General features: G+C 34.1%; 1 protein-coding gene across 1 annotated transcript; it reads left to right on the top strand.

Moving 5' to 3' along the window:
* Nucleotides 1-1,529: 1,529 nt before the first annotated feature.
* On the top strand, nucleotides 1,530-16,221 carry LOC146996259 (uncharacterized). The gene is made up of 5 exons (XM_085820570.1): nucleotides 1,530-3,231; nucleotides 3,329-3,397; nucleotides 8,338-8,415; nucleotides 8,653-8,718; nucleotides 16,047-16,221. Exons 1-5 carry the CDS (start codon nucleotides 3,086-3,088, stop codon nucleotides 16,048-16,050), a joined length of 363 nt encoding a protein of 120 aa, XP_085676696.1. The 5' UTR covers nucleotides 1,530-3,085; the 3' UTR covers nucleotides 16,051-16,221.
* Nucleotides 16,222-18,286: the final 2,065 nt, after the last annotated feature.

The following is an 18,286-nucleotide window of genomic DNA, read 5'->3' as shown; positions in this document are numbered from 1 at the left end:
TATATGAAGCAGCAATTTTATTTAACATGGGCAAAAAGGGTAGGCTATCTGTCATGAGGCAAATGGGTATCCATTCGATTCATTCAAGGGTCGTGTGACCCCTTAAGTGTTTGTTTCATATTGAATATGTTTTATTATTATTTTCATTTCCTATTGTACTAATAAATGCAATAAAATCTCAACTTCGCAGTGATATGAAACGTGTAAATACTGCTAAGAAGAGAGCAATGCAAAACACTATAGAAGCACGAAAAGCAAGGAAAAGATCCAAAACAAGTTTAGAACATCAGAAAATTGATCAAGAAGGAATAATGTATGAACCTGGAGGTTTTTAATTTGTGTATATAAATATTATAAATAGTAACAGTATTTTGTGATAAGTTATGTGTGTCGACAAAAATTTAAACATCTTGTTCAAGAAACTGATTATTAATATATTTTTATTCTCAGAAATATTTATAGGTTTATAACACAGTTTGCACATTGCATTCTCTTTCATGTATATGAAAAATATATCTTTATCTGCAATAGTGTATCCTTGATAACGGTTGACTGTGTCATCACTTTCCTTAAACAATGCATTGTTAATTGTTTTTCAGATGCAGTTTCCTTATTATAAATATACATTCTGTCATTAACTGTATTCAAAACACAAACAAAAAGCATAAAATACAAATTAGATACCAAATAGTACGAGTTAAGACTCATTAAGTCACAATGTTACTCATTTTTATAGCGATGCAAACTTTACAGGTCTTTATCTCAAAACGTATTTTTTTAATGCGTCGCGCATGATATTTCAAAAACTTTTTAATGTATCTTTCTGAAATTTGTACCATAGTATTATCATGTTACACTAAATTAATTAAACTAAAATTTTGGTATTTTAATGAAATGTTTCAATTTTATAAGGTATGTAAAAATCAAAATATAACAAAAAAATTATATTTAATATATATATCATAAAAAAATTAAAAATGCATGAATTGTGTAATATTTTTAGTTCAGTTATATTCTCAAACATTCTTCTGCATAAAAAAAGAAAAATTAAACATTTTGGTACAAAACATTTCTTGTACATGTGCACGCAGTGTGCGTACAGATTAATTAGATGTGAAAAATGTCTTAAAATTTAACATTTGTTTTTACAATTTTTATTATAATTTTCAAATTTCAAGTACATTTAATTAAAGAATAGACATTAAATTAATAATGAACAAAATATTGAGTATTTTTGATAAGAATTAAAAAAGTTGCACAAAATTGAAAAAAGGTAAAAAAATTCATCTTTCGATTCATTCAAGGGTCGTGTGACCCCTTAAGTGTTTGTTTCATATTGAATATGTTTTATTATTATTTTCATTTCCTATTGTACTAATAATTTTATTTGTTTGTTCTAGTTTAACCCTCATAGTTAACGTTTCAATATAGTAAGACATAAGATGTTTTGCTATAAGATTGGTAAGTGTAACATGTAATTTTATACTTTTTGAAGGTTTTTGTATGTTTTCAGATTCTGTATTTTTCATTTACTTGTTTGCATATATTGAAGATTGTATTAAGATGAAAGTAATTCATCGGGGGGGGGGAGATGTTTTGGCCTCCTCGGTGATTGCGGTGATTTGTGCCCAGAGGGCGCACCGCACAAAAAGTTAGTTGCGTTACAGAACGTAAGGGAAGCGGACACGCCAAAATGTCGGGCGTATTACCGCTAATTGAGGTAACTGCATTGTATCTGTCAGCTGGCAGAAAACTAGTATGATGTATCAATTCACATGCCAGGTGGCAGAATATGTCTTATCATGTACATGGCAGGAGACGTAACGCTTGTAAATAAATTGTAAATAAATGTACAGTAAAATATCTTGGTGCAATAGATCAAGGAACCAGCATCAACAACCTTCTGATCATTTGGATACGTACATCATGTCTTCTAGACATGATAAAAATTAACCCACTTTTTGTCTGGGAATGGTGTCTCCCACTTTCTAACAATAGACCATGACTCATCCTTTCTAAAGAATAGAATTCCAAGAAAAGACTGGGTTCTGGTCTATTTTTAGAAACGGTGAGACAACATTCCCAGATAAAAGGGGGATGAGTTAATTTTTATCATGTCTAGAAGACATGATAAAAATTAACAAAAAAGTTTTTTTTTTTTTTTTCTTCACATCTCAGAATTTTTTTCTGAGCTCTGAAAATATTTTCCCAGCCGATCTCATTTTGTTTTTCGACTTTCACTTTCAACTTTTCTCTTTTCTATAAAAGTATTTCGAGTTTCTTTTCAGAACACTGTGGGCTGTTGAAAAGGCAACACGCCTCCCTCTCTACCCTAATCGGGAATCCACGATGTTCTTAAGAAGAATTCTTTGAGAATCTCTTAACCTTTCTGAACTTCAGACGAGCTAGCTGGATGTTTCTTCATTTCTTATTCAAGTATGGGTTCAAAGGATTCTTTTAAATAGTTGCAAGTAAAACGCTGTATCATTTTCCGTTGATCATGAATCTATTAAAATATTTCAATGCCTAGTTTTAGGGCTACCTATACCCAACACGATTCATATGTTTTACTCTACGTTTTAGATGAGACCCTCTCTTAAGGTGGTCTACTACAGCAGCATTACAATACTAAAAATTTTTTTACACGCAGAATCGCTAATTAAGAAACTATGTTGCGTGCAATTTGGCAGAAATATAAAGCAATAGGTCAGTTTTCAAATCACAATGTTAGAATCAGGTTTGAAATGAAATTTACTTAAATATTATATTTTAAAAAAATTAGTTTGAAATACGTAATTTTAATGTGTAGTTTGGAAAGCCATCAATAGATGGCGCTACGAGTTAAAATTTAACATTGTAATCTTATTTCTGCAAAAATTCACGAAGTAATTGATTTTGATATCAGTTATAAATCATATTTTTTTCTAAATAATATTTAGAAGCGTTTCATATATTCCTTTATACACAGTTTTCACTAAACATTGTCAGCTGTCAGCAGAATGACGTTTACGGCAACCCTATTGCATTGCTATTCCGCACTCGTTTTGTTTACATTTATTTGTACTGTGGTCAGTTTGCAAAATATATGCGAAAATATCAAGGACGACCGAAAAAACATCCTGGTTTTAATAAAAGATCCAGAATTCAGCGTAAACGTCGAGCTCAAGAAAAAAATATGAAATTAAATTCCCGAGATGTGGAAGATTCCGAACAAGCGGATGTTTTCGAAAGGTGAGAAATAATTTATTCTTTATATCGACTACCCCGTGTTTATGATTTCGTAGTAAGTTAATTCCGAAGTAAAATATGCGTATTTTTTTTATTGAAGGTCAGAAATTATTGATACAACTGCATCTGTGTCAAAGGAGAATCATTGCCCGGATGATTTTTTTACAAAGTAAGTTTTTTTTTTTTTTTTTTTTTTTTTTTTTTTTTTTTTTTGTATATGTGTGTATGAGGGGATGCTAATAATTGTTCAATTCTGTTATAAGAATTTATTCCTCCATTCACACTAAATTGTTGGGAAATATTGAAAGGGTAAATTCCAATTCACAAGGAATTGCTGAAATAATTGAATCTTTTCAAAAGTATGAGCATGTTCTTGTGATCTAAATTGAATTCACCATCATTACATGTATTATTGGAAATTTTATAGTCATATGTTTGCTACGAAATGCTTTGTCAGTTACCTATGGTATATTTTAACAGGTGTATGCACATTTATTCATGTGCTCGCTGTTCAACTTGCTTTTTTTTATTATGTCATTTACTTGGATGTTAAAACTTTCTTTTAGCGTTGGAACATTTTATGATCATTTAGTAAAATTTATGGTGAAAATGTGCTTTAGCCCACTGCTTGGCGACTTTCAGTAGCGGCGATTTTTTGAAAATCTCCAGTAAACGTTGTATAAACAAAGTTGCGAAGGCGGAGCTATGTGACGTTCATAAATGGGTGGGACTAAAATTGTGACGTCACAATGTATTCTCTACAGGTGTAGAAATAAGTATACTAAATTTTTTGTATTTCAAACTATTAAATACAGTAAGTGAATTGTAACAGTTATTAAAACTGTAAACAACGTCGCAGTCTCTCATACAGGGTGAATATTTTTAAGCTTTAGTATTTATACAAATAAAAACAGATTTTTTTTAATTTTAATTTCATATTGCGGAACATTTTAACTTTATCATCTTTACAAAATTACCTTATTGCTACGTAACGACACCATCTCTTACATACTAGTAAGTAAACAATCTTCATTATTTTCTAAAAATTTTTAAGCTTTATATTAATAAAAAAAGGGAAAATATTTATTATTGAATATCAACATCATACACAGCTTTCATTTCCATGTTTCTTAAATTCCTAAACCACGTTCTATACTTTCGTATTAGAATTCTACACATTAATAAATTTAAAAAATCTAATTTCTCACAATGAAAGAAAATAAGAAAATATTAAAAATAAGCAATTTTAAAAAGAAAAAATATTTTCACTTATCCTTTTCAGAAAAATATAAAGTCTTTTTGACAATGACGGCACGTTTCCGTTGCATTTCCAATAAAGTAATAAATTTACATGTACATTCACTCACCTCTCTCAGCATCACAGATAAATCCATAGCGATTGTTTATTTAACGAAGTATATACAGAAATATGGCAAAAACACACAGATAAAACCACTCGATTGATAACTACCACATAAAAACATTCAAACGGCAAATGAATTAACTGCTCAAATTACGAAGTAAAAATTCCAAAATAAATCGTCTGCTTGGAAATTCTTTTTAACTGCAAGTATAGTTTTGAAAGCATAAATTATCGTCTGCTGATTGACAATTTGTCTTCGGACATTTGTGCTTTCTCCGAAGAAATTTATTCGTATCTAGTTATTAAAAAGCGCTGTGAAAGCCATGGCTTTTCAATATCTAAAGCTACGATAGGTAATATTGTCAACGATAGGAAATTAAAAAAAAAGACAACAAATATAATGAAATTAAAAAACAAAATAAAATCTGAAATTTAAGATTTTACATTACGCCCCAAAGGTGCATTTTTTAACACTTTGCGTGTTACCTTTATTAATTAAATATTATGTTCTTCGCACTTAAACCGTAAAATTCAGTTCAACAGCGATATCACAAAATAATTTTAAAATAAGCATATCTTTAGATTTTCCGATACACAGTCTCGCGCGCTGGAGATAAAAATGTTTTTATCTGTAGAGCATTGTCATTGCTTGCTTTGAAATTCCTCAGTATAATAATCAAAAATTCGTTAAAGTTTTACAAAATATGAAAACGATAATAAAACAAATTCCAAATTTGGGCTTCCAGATGCCCATATTCGCAGGAGGATGACGTTATTCTAAAGTTGATGTTTCTAGGTACCGTTGTTTTATAAAATGAGGGAAACATACATACATTTATGAAGATTTGCCCATCTGCACATCGATCTATTTTCACTTAAACAAAATCCCAGAATTGCACAAACTCGGCATCGCGCACAACCTCGGCATTGCGCACCACATTGGCTTTGCCCATGTGCACATCGATCTATTTTCACTTGAAAAAACATCCCAGAATTGCACAAATTCGGCATCGCGCACCACATTGAATTTGCCCATGTGTACATCGATCTATTTTCACTTTAAAAAAACATCTCAGAATTGCACAACCTCGGCATTGCGCACCACATTGGCTTTGTCCATGTGCACATCGATCTATTTTCACTTAAAAAAACATCCCAGAATTGCACAAACTCAGCATCGTGCACAACCTCGGCATTGCGCACCACATTGGCTTTGCCCATGTGCACATCGATCTATTTTCACTTAAAAAAATCCCAGAATTGCACAAACTCGGGATCGCGCACAACCTCGGCATTGCACACCACATTGGCTTTGCCTATGTGCACATCGATCTATTTTCACTTTAAAAAAACATCTCAGAATTGCACAAACTCGGCATCGCGCACAACCTCCGCATTGCGCACCACATTGGCTTTGTCCATGTGCACATCGATCTATTTTCACTTAAAAAAAAATCCCAGAATTGCACAAACTCGGCATCGCGCACAACCTCGGCATTGCGCACCACATTGGCTTTGCCCATGTGCACATCGATCTATTTTCACTTAAAAAAATCCCAGAATTGCACAAACTCGGGATCGCGCACAACCTCGGCATTGCGCACCACATTGGCTTTGCCCATGTGCACATCGATCTATTTTCACTTAAAAAATCCCAGAATTGCACAAACTCGGCATTGCGCACCACAATGGCTTTGCCCATGTGCACATCGATCTATTTTCACTTTAAAAAAGAAATCCCAGAATTGCACAAACTCGGCATCGCGCACTGCATTGGCTTTGCCCATGTACATATCGATCTATTTTCATTAAAAAAAAAACATCAGAGAATTGCCCAACGTTAGCTTTTCCAATCTTCTAGGATTGAGCCAAAAAGAAATACAAAATATTAAAATAAGCAACTTTAAAACGAACAATACAAGAAAAATTTTTTCACTTACCCTTTTCAAGAAAAATGTAAAGTCTTTTTGAGGGGTTTTATATATGAATTTATTTCAGGAGGAAACCTTTTTGGATCCCCCCTCATCTTTAAATAAATTTACAAACGTTTATACGACGTTTCCGTAATATATGCAGAAAAAAGGCTAAAACCCACAGGGGGGAAAACACTCGATTAAAAAAAGAAACCACATAAGAACATTCAAACCGCAACAGAATTAACAAGTAAAAAAAAATAAATAAATAAATAAAATAAAAATAATGAAAGCTTTTAGATTTTACATTACGCCCAAAGAGCGTTTTTTTTTTTTTTTTAAACGTTTTGTGTGTTACATTTCTTTATCGTACAATGTTCTTTACACTTAAACCATAAAATTCAGTTCAACAGCAATATCGCAAAATAATTTTAAAATGAACATATCTTTAGAATTTCTGATATACAGTTTCGCGCTCTGCACGTAATTTTTTTTTTTTTTTTTTTTTTTTCCCGTACTGTTTTGCAGTTGCTCGCTTTGAAATCTTTGAGTTTGCTAATAAAACTTTCGTTCAAGTTTTACAAAGTATCAATCAGATAATAAAAAAAATTCCAAGTTTGGGCTTCCAGATGCCCATATTAGGTTGGAAACGTATGTTATTCAAAATTTGATGGCTCTAGGTACCGTTGCTTTATCACAATGCGAGAAACATTTATGCAGATTTTTCAATATTTAATTTCTTTAAATATAACACAGGGCGATAACATTTAGTGGCAACAGAATAACAACATAGCTTCAAAACATCGGGTTAGCCATGTTGGCGCGTTTATTGCCCATTGAAAAACAATCGCCAAGCAGTGGACTAAACCGCATTTTAACCAAATTTATATATAAATATATATTATTGCTTGTTTATTTATGGTTCTGTGTATTTGTCATGTATGCATGTTGTGAAGTGTAGTTTTTGAAAAATATGTCACAAATGTTAAATTCCACCAAAAGCTGAATTGAATTGATATTGGGATGCAGGTAATTAGAAAATATCTGCTGTGTATTTTGAGCGTAAACCAAACTAGTGCCAAGAATGGGACCAATACGCTCAGGCTTGCTTAGCCTTTTTGCCATTGTCCAAATTGAATTATCTCCAGTATAAAGGGAGTGAATGCTTTCTCTGTATAACATTAAAATATCCGTCTGATCAAAAATCTACCAATAAGAAACTTTTCATATGTTATGTGACAGACTTTCTGCAAACAGAAGTCCTCAGCTCTGTTCTTGTACATGTTTTTTAATTGTGGTTCAGATGTGTACTTCTCAAAGGAATTCTTCTCATAGGAAGATTATCTGAACATTTAAAAACTATATTCTGCTTTTAGGGGCCTAATATTTTATGCCCCTAAAATTAATATTGAAATTTCTAAAATGTTGAAAAATATGTCATCTGGATTCTGTACAAAAAATATAATCCCCTTTTTCATTTCTGCATTTGCAATTCCTGCATTTTCTTTATTCCTACATTTTTTAATTGGAAGGAATTTTATTCGCAGAGCCCTCTAATTTATTCTTACAAATCATGTAGTAATGTACCATTTTAGATAGATATAAATAACACATTTTGTAATTTTTCTAAACTGTGGTTATACAGCATGATATAATAGCTACACAGGGTATGGCGAAACAGTATACAGCAATATCTGTCGCACTGTCTGAGATGGGTGGTAGGCATACATAGCTTAATGCTTAAATTTGTTATGTGTTATTTATTTATTCATGTTTTTTTTTTTTTTTTTTTTTTTTAATTATGTTATAGCAGTTTATTTCTTTCATTCTTAGGTCCGGAAGTGAAAAATTTGACTTTTCTACGCCAGAAGTTACAGCTAATGTTCCTAAGACAAACCAGGCTTTCCTGAGGTAAGTTGGTTTATTTTTAAAATAGATATTAGCTGTGCATGATATTACAGTTACTTAATTATGGTTAACTAATTATGTATTAATTTAGAAGTCAAGCAACCAAAATCAGCGTTATATTTTCAAATAGTGAATATTTCAAAATATGATGCTGATTTTTGTTGCTTGACTCTCAAATTAATACTTGGTCGGTGTGTTATTGTATCTTAATTAAACTAATTATGGTTCTTTTCTTCTCAGTTCTGATCTGGACATTTCAGTTATTGACTCTGACGTAGAAGGTAGAAATACAAGCTCTCTTTTGGGGTAAATATGTATTTCTCTATGCCAAAATTAAAATGTCATCATTTATGTTTTTCTTTTATGGTGTTACATTATGTTGTTTACATACTGATAGCTATTAAAACTGTTAAATATAATATTGTAGCTATCAAAAAGAGGGGGATGAATTTGATTTGTACCAAATTTGGACGTTTTGCATGAAAGAACTTGAAAATAAAAGATTTTTTTAAAAATATATTCATTGAAATCAGTGAAATTTTCAGTCGGGACACTGAAGCAAATGAAAATATTTTGGGGTTTGATTCTTTTGATGGGAGCCTCATCAATAAGCCTACTATCTTTTTTAAATATTGCTTCTTTTTCATTGTTTTCATGATGTTTTATGTTCCCTTCATGAAAGAGATTTTTAATAATTTAAATTTTGTTAATAAAATATAACAAAATGAAATCTATGATTATGTGGCTGTTATTTTTTCCATATATATTTATTTGAGGAAAACCACAAATTTTATTATTTTACAGAATTTTTAAGAAAAATATAAGGATAAAATTTTTTAAATAATTCTGATTACTACCTTTGCTTTCCTCTCATAATGTGCCTCAAATTAGAGCAATTAGACAACAAATTTAAGTCGTGATTTTTTTTTCCAAGTTTTTTTTTTTAGGCTTAGGAGTATAAATTGCTTATCCCCACAAGACAGTGCATCTTCTTAGTATGCAATCCTAAGGCTCCGTTCACATGATGGTATAAATGTCATAGACGCATAATCATAAGGCACAAAATGTGGGAGTTCCATTCACACCTGCGAGAGAGGGTCTAAGCCATAGCCAATTAGAGAAGCTAAATTTGTGCATGCATGTATGTGTCTACAGCTTTCTCTCTCAATAGGTTTTATGTATATGCTCTGATTGGCCGACTCTTATATCAAGTCGGCACAAAGTTGAAAACTTCAAGCTTAATGCCCAAACTAGTTTTTGTGACATAGCAAGGTCTGACTACAAAGCGTTGTTAGTTGGGAATTATGACATTTATACAACAGCTTGAATAGAGCCTTAGAAAGCCATTTGGTAACTGAGTTATCCACCATGAAAGAGTTATTCTTGCCCCTCTGAATTCAGTGTTTACTGGAACACGAACATTTTATACTCAGGTGTAGAGGCCCTTCATGTGAAACCTCCGGCACACAAAGTAGTGACTAATATTGCACGAGCAAATGACACTGCGAGCATGGAAGCAGCAGTTGTGAAGATGACTCATCTTCTTGTAGTAATATACTGGTAATCCAGTGTATTATTATTGTTAATTTATTTGCTATCTGTTGCCTAAATTTCCTAAACCTAATTGCGAATGGGCTGCCTGCATGGGCGTTTTCATGGTTTTCCCCGTGTATATGAGCCATTTCCCTTAGTCCTCCATGAAAGCATTCCTCCTCTTAGGAAGATCAAGTGCTTTGCTGTCATCAAATAAGCCAAATTTAAACCTAATTTGTAATATTTATATATATTAATTATATATATGTATATATATTGTATATATATATATTTTAGCTTGGAGTCTGAGCCTCTTCAGGAGAACCTTAATGATGAATTTCTGTGTCCTGATTCACCTTTAATTATCGAAAGGGAAGATCGACGAAAGGCAAATCCATTACCATCTGGCAGAACAATTTGCAATATGTCTTTTGTAATAGTGCAGGCTAGGACATTAGAGCAACATTCCCTAAATTGTAAATTTGGAGGATCATTTATTTTTAACAAAGTGATTCGACGTGGTCTTGTCACTACATATAACTATGTATGTGATAAAATTTTATGTGGGGAAATGGCAACAATTTGTTCTGATATGGAGAAAAGCAGCCTAAATCAGCTTGCAGTATTAGGTGCGTTATCTACTGGCAGTGGATTTTCACAAGAGGAGGAAAAGTTTAGCATCATGGAAATTCCGTATATGAGCAACTCGACCTTTGCTTCTTGTGAGCGAACTACTGGCAAAATAATACAGGGATGTGCACAGGAAACTATGTGTGCTGCTATAGAAGAGGAGAAAAGGCAGGCAGAACTTCGCAATGATAAAGATAATGATGGTTATCACTGTATAACTGTCATTGTTGATGGAGGTTGGTGTAAAAGAAGCTATGGGCATGGTTACAATGCTTCAAGTGGCATATCTGTTATTATAGGCATGGTCACCCAGAAATTTTTGTTTGTTGGAATTCGCAACAAAGTGTGCCTTATATGCAGTGCTATTGAAGATGGCAAGATGCCAAATAAAGTGCACCTTTGTTGGCGAAATTGGAATGGGCCTTCTACAGGTATGGAAAGCAGTGCCATTGTGGAAGGTCTGAATTATCTCCAGTGTGTTCACAAAATACGTTGTACTCGACTTGTTGGAGATGGAGATGCTAACACAATGGCCAAAGTGAAAGAAAGCGTTTCATATGGAGGACGGGTGATCAAAGTAGAATGTGCTAACCATGCTGTTCGAAGATATCGCAGAGCTCTTGAGAAACTTCAGCAAAATACTGCACGCTTCCCAGGGGCTAAAGGAATTGCTGCCCGTAAATTGCTGAAAATTAAAATGCCACTGTTAGTCAGAGGTGCTAGAGTAGCTATAAAAGCTCATGCTTTACCTAGCCATTATCAGCACACACAAGAAGCTATTGATGCATTAGTATCTGACTTGAGAAATGGGCCACATCATATATTTGGCAAGCATGATGCTTGTAGTGCTTTTTGTGCAAAGAAAGGTGCAGAGTTGGACAGCACATACAATGAAATTTTTTCCTCGGGTATGTTGCAAGCTATTGAAGCAGAAGTGGGAAGAGTACTGATATCGTGTATGCCATATGGTTTTATTGAATTTTTTACTGATTTCTGCATTATTAATGAGCAATTTTTTCCAGTTTATTGTTTCTGAGATCACAAACTTGGAATATATATTCAAAAGTAGTGGTTCCTCTCACTGCTGCTGAAGAATGTGACCTTGATTTCTTCAAACACCTTAAAATGCTTGCTCATAACGATTTCCTGCAGAAGCAAAAATGAGCATCCAGAGATGAAAGTTTCCAAACTCTTCAAAGCAAGCGGATAGCATTGAACAGCAACCTGGGGATGATGAAAGTCATAAAATCTGGTGACCCGACAGGCAAGAAAATTTAAATGATGATAGCTGCTATAAGTCGATCGGCGGAAGTTCAGATTCCGGCAATGAGCCAAGAAGAAATAAAACTATTTGTCACCAGCCAGAAAGAGTAAGGAAAGTGTCTGCTAACATGAGAATGAAGGTTTTTGATGCTGCAAAAAAGCTGATGGAAATAGAAATGCCAATACCCAGCCTGACATTCCCCCCCCCCCCCCGGGGGTTGACGTAGAGAACTCTGCGAAGCTACTGGCTAGGATCTGTATCTAGGCAGTCTCGGATTCTGCTACACCAAACAAGTGGCTTGCATTAATCCTATCACAATTCAGGACTCCTGATTCAGCTGGAAGGACATCCATACAATGATATTTGAGAAGAAGACATACAAAATTGAGTATTGTGGAAAGATGATTGCTTATATCTTGAACGTGGATGATCCACTTGTCTACAAAACTCATAACCATTCTAAAAAATAAGGACATCAAATTTCAGTGCATCCTGCTCTCACAAGAGAGAAAGGTGATCATTAGAAGCCTTCCCAGCTCCACATGTTAATGCTGCCTCATGTTGCATAATATAATAATACACACACTGGCCAATCAATAAGAAACCTTTCAGATTTTCATCTGAATGCATGCTAGGGATGAAATATCCAAATTTTTTCTATGATGTGGATTATACTTGGTTAAAATGCCAGTATAAGTAAGGTGTAAGAGTGCTTTTCATGATGAATGAAGTAAAATGGGGAAAAAAGGCGGCAGATCGTTCACCATTTGAAAAAGGGGCTTATTGTTGGTGCACATTTAGTGGGGGCATCGATTTCGAATCCTTCTCTAAAAAATGTAACTGCAGTTCGAGCATAGTTTTCAAAGACAGTGATCGGCGGTATCTCCGATGAATTGTATGGCAGAACACGGATTCAACTATCACAAATCGTCAACCAAGGCTCTTCCCAACAAATTTCAGCTAGAACTATGCGCAGCGAATTGCAGAGGGATAGGAATGCATAGTTTTGGTGCCTGTAAGAAAATCACTCAGTTCTGCCGACATGCAAGACTTCATTTTCAGTGGTGTCGAGAAAAGACACTGGACATCTGAGGATTGGAAATGGGTAATGTGGTGGGATATTACATTATGTATTACATATTAAACATAAGTTATGGGTTACCTCATAACTACAGAAGGTTCCTGTTCGCTGCCAGAAAAGGTTGAAGTAATCTGCAATGTAAATTACCGACAATACATGAGCTTTGTTCATTTATGGGCATGATAAAATTTTATCGATGCTTTTTGAAAAATGCTGCAGAAACTCAAGGAGTCATACACGAAATGTTAAAGGGTGATAAAAAAAGATCATTGTAAAGTTCCATGCACAGATGAAGGTGTTTAGTGTATTTAATTATGGCAAAGCACACTAGGGCTATCTGCCTAAGAGAAGGGATGCCTTCGTGGAGGACTTTCTAAGGGAAACTGGCTCATATACACGTTACACATGGGGAAAACCACGAAAACGCCCATGCAGCCAGTACGTTCGCGGGATTCGAACCTCGGACCGAACTACCAGTGTTCAGCGATTTTACCGCTCTGCCGCTGGTAGGCCTGCACAGATGAAGGAATTCACCAGTTTGAGAAGTGCAAATCTGATTTAGTCAATGGTGCCCTTTTGTGTTTCCCAATGGATTACCCTTTGTGTGCAGATACATCAGACTTTCCTATAGGATCAGTATTGCAGCAATTGGAAGAACAAGAACAAGACTGAAAACCTATTGTGTTCTACTCTAAAACATTAAATAATGCACAGAAGGTTTATAGTACCTATGACACAGAATTCTTAAGAATATATTTTTCTGTCAAGCATTTTAAACATGTATCGGAAGGACGCAAATTCATCATACTTACTGATCACAAGCCACTGTCATATGCATAGAAGCAAAAGAATGGGAAGGCATAACCCAGACAACAACACCAACTTCAGTATATATCGGAATTTTCAACTGATATTCAGCATATTGATGCCAAAGAAAATTTAGCTGCAGTTGAAGTAGTCTCAGTTACTGGCTATGAAGCAGTAGCAGATGCTCAAGAATATAATGAAGAATTGCAACATTTAATGACAGGTAGTGCTTCACTGAAATTTAAATCATCTACATTAGCATTTTGGAAAACATTAAGATGTGACAGCTCAACAACCAGTATCAGGCCTTTTATTTCAAAGCAATTTAGACAACAAATGTTTCATCAAATTCATAATTTTGCTCCTCTGGTATCAGGACAACTGTCAACGAGATGACTGAAAAATTTATCTTTCCAAATATAAAGAAAGAAATTCACGAATAGACTTAAAGTCCTGTTAATTGTCAAAGGAGCAAAGTCAACAGGCATACAAAATCTAAAATAGCCGAGTTCCAAGCACCTCATGCTAGATTAAGTATTGTGCAAGTTGACCTGATTGGGCCATTACCACCATCTGCTGGTAGGACGTATTATCTGACATTTATTGACCATTTTTCCTGTTAGGGAGAAGTAGTTTCTTTACCAGATATCACAAGAGAAATGGTTGTCAAAGCATTTTACAATCATTGGATTAGCAGATTTGTTGTGCCTAGTTCCATAATCTCAGATCAAGGAAGACAGTTTGAGTCGCAGCCTTTCAAGAGCCTTGCAAAAGTATGTGGTGCTAAAGTTTTACGTTCCACTCCATACCACCCACATTGCAGTGGGAAAATTGAGCAGTTTCTCAGAACTTAAAAAAATGCAATAAAGGCTCACAGCAACATCAGATGGACAGAAATCCTTCTAGGATTCAGAGTTGCAATATGTCCTGATACTAATCACTCTGTAGCTCAAATGGTATATTTTATGCAAATAAGGTTACCATGTGAGTTTTTCGACTACCTACCACTAAAACTAAACCTGAACCATTTGTAACAAATTTACTGTCTTTTATGGATCAGCACCAGTTTATCAACTGCTAACAAACATAAAATATTTATGCATAAAGACTTGAGATCATGTTCTCATGTGTTTGTGAGAACTGATCGTGTGAAAAAGGCACTTGAATTTGCTTATTGAGGGACCATTTTTTTGTGGTGAAAAAATATGATAAATATTTCCGAGTCTTAATTAAGGACAGACAAGTTAACATTTCATTGACAGACTGAAACCAGCTTATTTGTTACTTTCGAACAAATTACTAGAAACAGTGACTAAAAATAAAAAACCATTTCACATTTCATGTACCCAAAATTCTGATATTGTACCTAACGTCAAATCTATTATTCTAGATGGTATGAAAATCAGAAAATGTGTTGGATTTAAGGACTAATGTTTTGTATATTTTGCTATACTTCATCATCTTCTAAATATTAGTAAATATATATCTGCATTAGTGATAATCAGCTGTGAGCACATAGTGCACCATCTGCAACTCATTTGGGTATAAACTATGCTAGTGATTATAATGTCCTTGCTTTTTCCCATATGCCATATGTTGCATGAAATTTTGTTATATGAATCTAGCTTCCTGTGAGGAATTTCTGTGATCTTTCTAGTATGTATGGTCAAGAATTAGGCTTGTGATATACTGTCATGATTTTGCCCACATGTTCCCTGAATATACTACCATTTCCTTAGGAAGACTTCCAAGAAGAATACTGTTGTGAGTTCTAAGCCTAACTATGGTTTGGAACTGTTTATAATGAATTATTGGGATTCTGCACATGTAATGTGGATGCAATTCTATTTCCATTTAGAAGATTTTCTGCAAAGGCAATGCTTTAGCTCTGAGATAATTCTGTTTTGGAAATAAAACTGATATTTATTTAGATTTGTGGTATTTATAAGGCAGTTTATCAATAGCAGGTAGCATCTTGCCTCTTTGCTTTGATCAGGGCCTGTGCAACCAGTGGTAGTCAAAATTTTATAATTTAGCAGAGGGCACTGAGCAGCAAAATTTAGAGGCAAAAAAATGTTCAGAACTTACGAAGACATCAGCCAGCAGAATTTAGGATATGCAAAGATTGCACTGAGTGGCAATAGTGCCATATGTTACATTTGCTATCTGCATTATTAATTTGTGAAACAATTTCAGCTGCTTGAAAATGCATTTTTCTGTTAGAAATTTGTATTTCTTGCAATTTCTTTTTTTTTTGGGGGGGGTCGAGAATATGGTGTTAAAAATATTTTATCATTTTCTTTTTTTTTTTCTTTTCAGGTGAAAATTTTGTGCATGATTTGGCTTTCATTGAGACGTCTCTGGGTCAGGAGTTACTAAGGAAGAGAAACTTACATGCAGGTTGAAGGATGCAGTGTCAAATGTATAAGGAATATAAAAGATGCTGTATATTAGTATAAGTTTGAATAACCATAATAAAAAAATTTCTTGAAAATTGTGTTTTTTCTGCGAGTTATTAAAATTGGAAATAATTAATTACAATATTTATGAAAATTTTCGAAAATAAAAATACAAGTAGTATTTAAAAAGTACTGCAAAACTCATTTTTAAGTAGAAAAATTATTCTCAGATGAAATTCTTTATGCAAAAGGATTCGATTATGCAAAAGGACTTTTTTAGTATTTGAAAGGTTCATTTGAACCCAACAACTGAAACTAACGTATCCCCAGTTTATTGATACCAACCATTTTGTTGGTATCAATGAACCCACTACTTTCTAAAAGCATTTCTGTCAATTACTAAGGGCTAATGAACAAGTGTTGAATTCTCAAGATGAATGTTGCCGAAACAGAAAAAAGTGTACTTCAGAACATTCTGCAGTAACTCAAACAAAGTCACGGACCTCATCTATACTGTAGTCAGAGAGAAATTATTCCCCTTCCTTTTCTTTCAAAAGCTGAGTTTCCAAACGCACAACGGGAGGCCGTTGCTAAAAGCTGTGGAACCAGTTTTATAGCTATTTTTAGCAACTTGTGAGCTGTTTTTCAGATAACACAGTAAATCTCGGGGAGGGGGAATTTGAAATCATGATCACTGCCGGTACGGCAGAATTTACGTACAGCAAAATTGTAAAATTCAGCGAAGCATCAAGCAATAAAATTTTAGAATTTTGTGGGAAGGGCACTTGACAACAGAATTTATTGCGTACAAAGTCAGCAAAATGCATAGCGCCGTACCTGATTCATGATACAGCAGTATTCATTACCAATAGCAAACTTGTTTGAGGATAAATTCGAAAAAATGTTTTCTAGTTGTTACCTAAAATCGGTAAACAATAATCTTTGAAAGATTATTCGATTATATCGTTACTAATATGGTAAAAATTTGAAAAGCAATCAGAAGCCGTATCTCTAGGGTCTTCAAGTCACGATTTGTTTTTATTTGTTCGAATATGATATTTATATCTCTCTTCCTACAAGTATGTATCTTCGTACGTATAAAGTATCAAAAATAATAAAAGTAATTAATAAATTTTCTCTAGTTGCCCTGAAAACCACATCTGAATATAAAGATAAGAAAGACATCAGTAAATTGCTGTTGTTATTTGCTGATCATAATGGTAATCAACCGAACATGATCACATATACCGTCTTCAAAACTTTGATTTTTATCAAGCTTCATATAAATACTAGGTTTTTGTTAGTCACGTAATTTGACATCCTAAATTTAAGATGACAGATGAAATAATGACTAGTTCTGAATTAGCTCACTCAGGAAGTAAAATTTTCTCCTTCCCGTCAATATAGCATATTTATAGCTCCCAATGATGGCGATCACTAACTAAATATGTTATGGATTAGAACCCTGTTGCACTCCATAAGTTTTCTTTATTCGCTTTATGTGCATGCATGCATGCTTGGTTGTGGAAGAAATTAAAAAGCCCCCCCCCTTTTTTTTTTTACTTAGGTTATTCGAATGTATACGCCAGACATTTATTTGTTGAACTGTAGTTATAATTTGGAACGTGGTGCTAGAGCCGTTGGAGCCGAACCGAACGTCAGTTTGTTTAGAATTATAGAGTTTGATTACGCCAAAGCAGGTGAATTTGGAAAACACCAAAATCGGTCATGCATCCAACTCGTTATCGAGGCTTGAACTCCGGATGAACTACCAGTGTTCGGCGGCTCGCTTGCTAGAACTGCGTTAGGCTCTTTGAATGTAGCAAAGCCACGAGGGTTACCTTCTTAAGATGGCAGGCCTTCGTGGAGTCATTTTCTGAAGGCTTAGATTAGGTTATTATGGCAAAGCACAATAGGATGCCTTCATGTTGAACTTTCTTAGAGAAATTGACAACCCATACACGTTACACATACAGAAAATTATGAAAACGTCCATGCAGCCGGCCCGTTAGCCTTTATTCGAATCCAGGTCGAAACTACCAGTGTTCAGCGATTTAATTCCTCTACCGCGGGAGGGCCTAATTGCTGAAGGGAACTGGCTTGTATTCATGTTACACACGGTGAAAACAAACAATGCAACCAGCTGATTCGTCTGGCATC

The sequence above is a fragment of the Stegodyphus dumicola genome, chromosome 7, assembly GCF_044657685.1.
Source record: "Stegodyphus dumicola isolate Sdum_Otavi_A_Nest chromosome 7, ASM4465768v1".
NCBI lineage: Eukaryota > Metazoa > Arthropoda > Arachnida > Araneae > Eresidae > Stegodyphus > Stegodyphus dumicola.
Note: the sequence above shows the minus strand (reverse complement) of the source record. Positions and strands in the feature narration are given on the sequence as shown.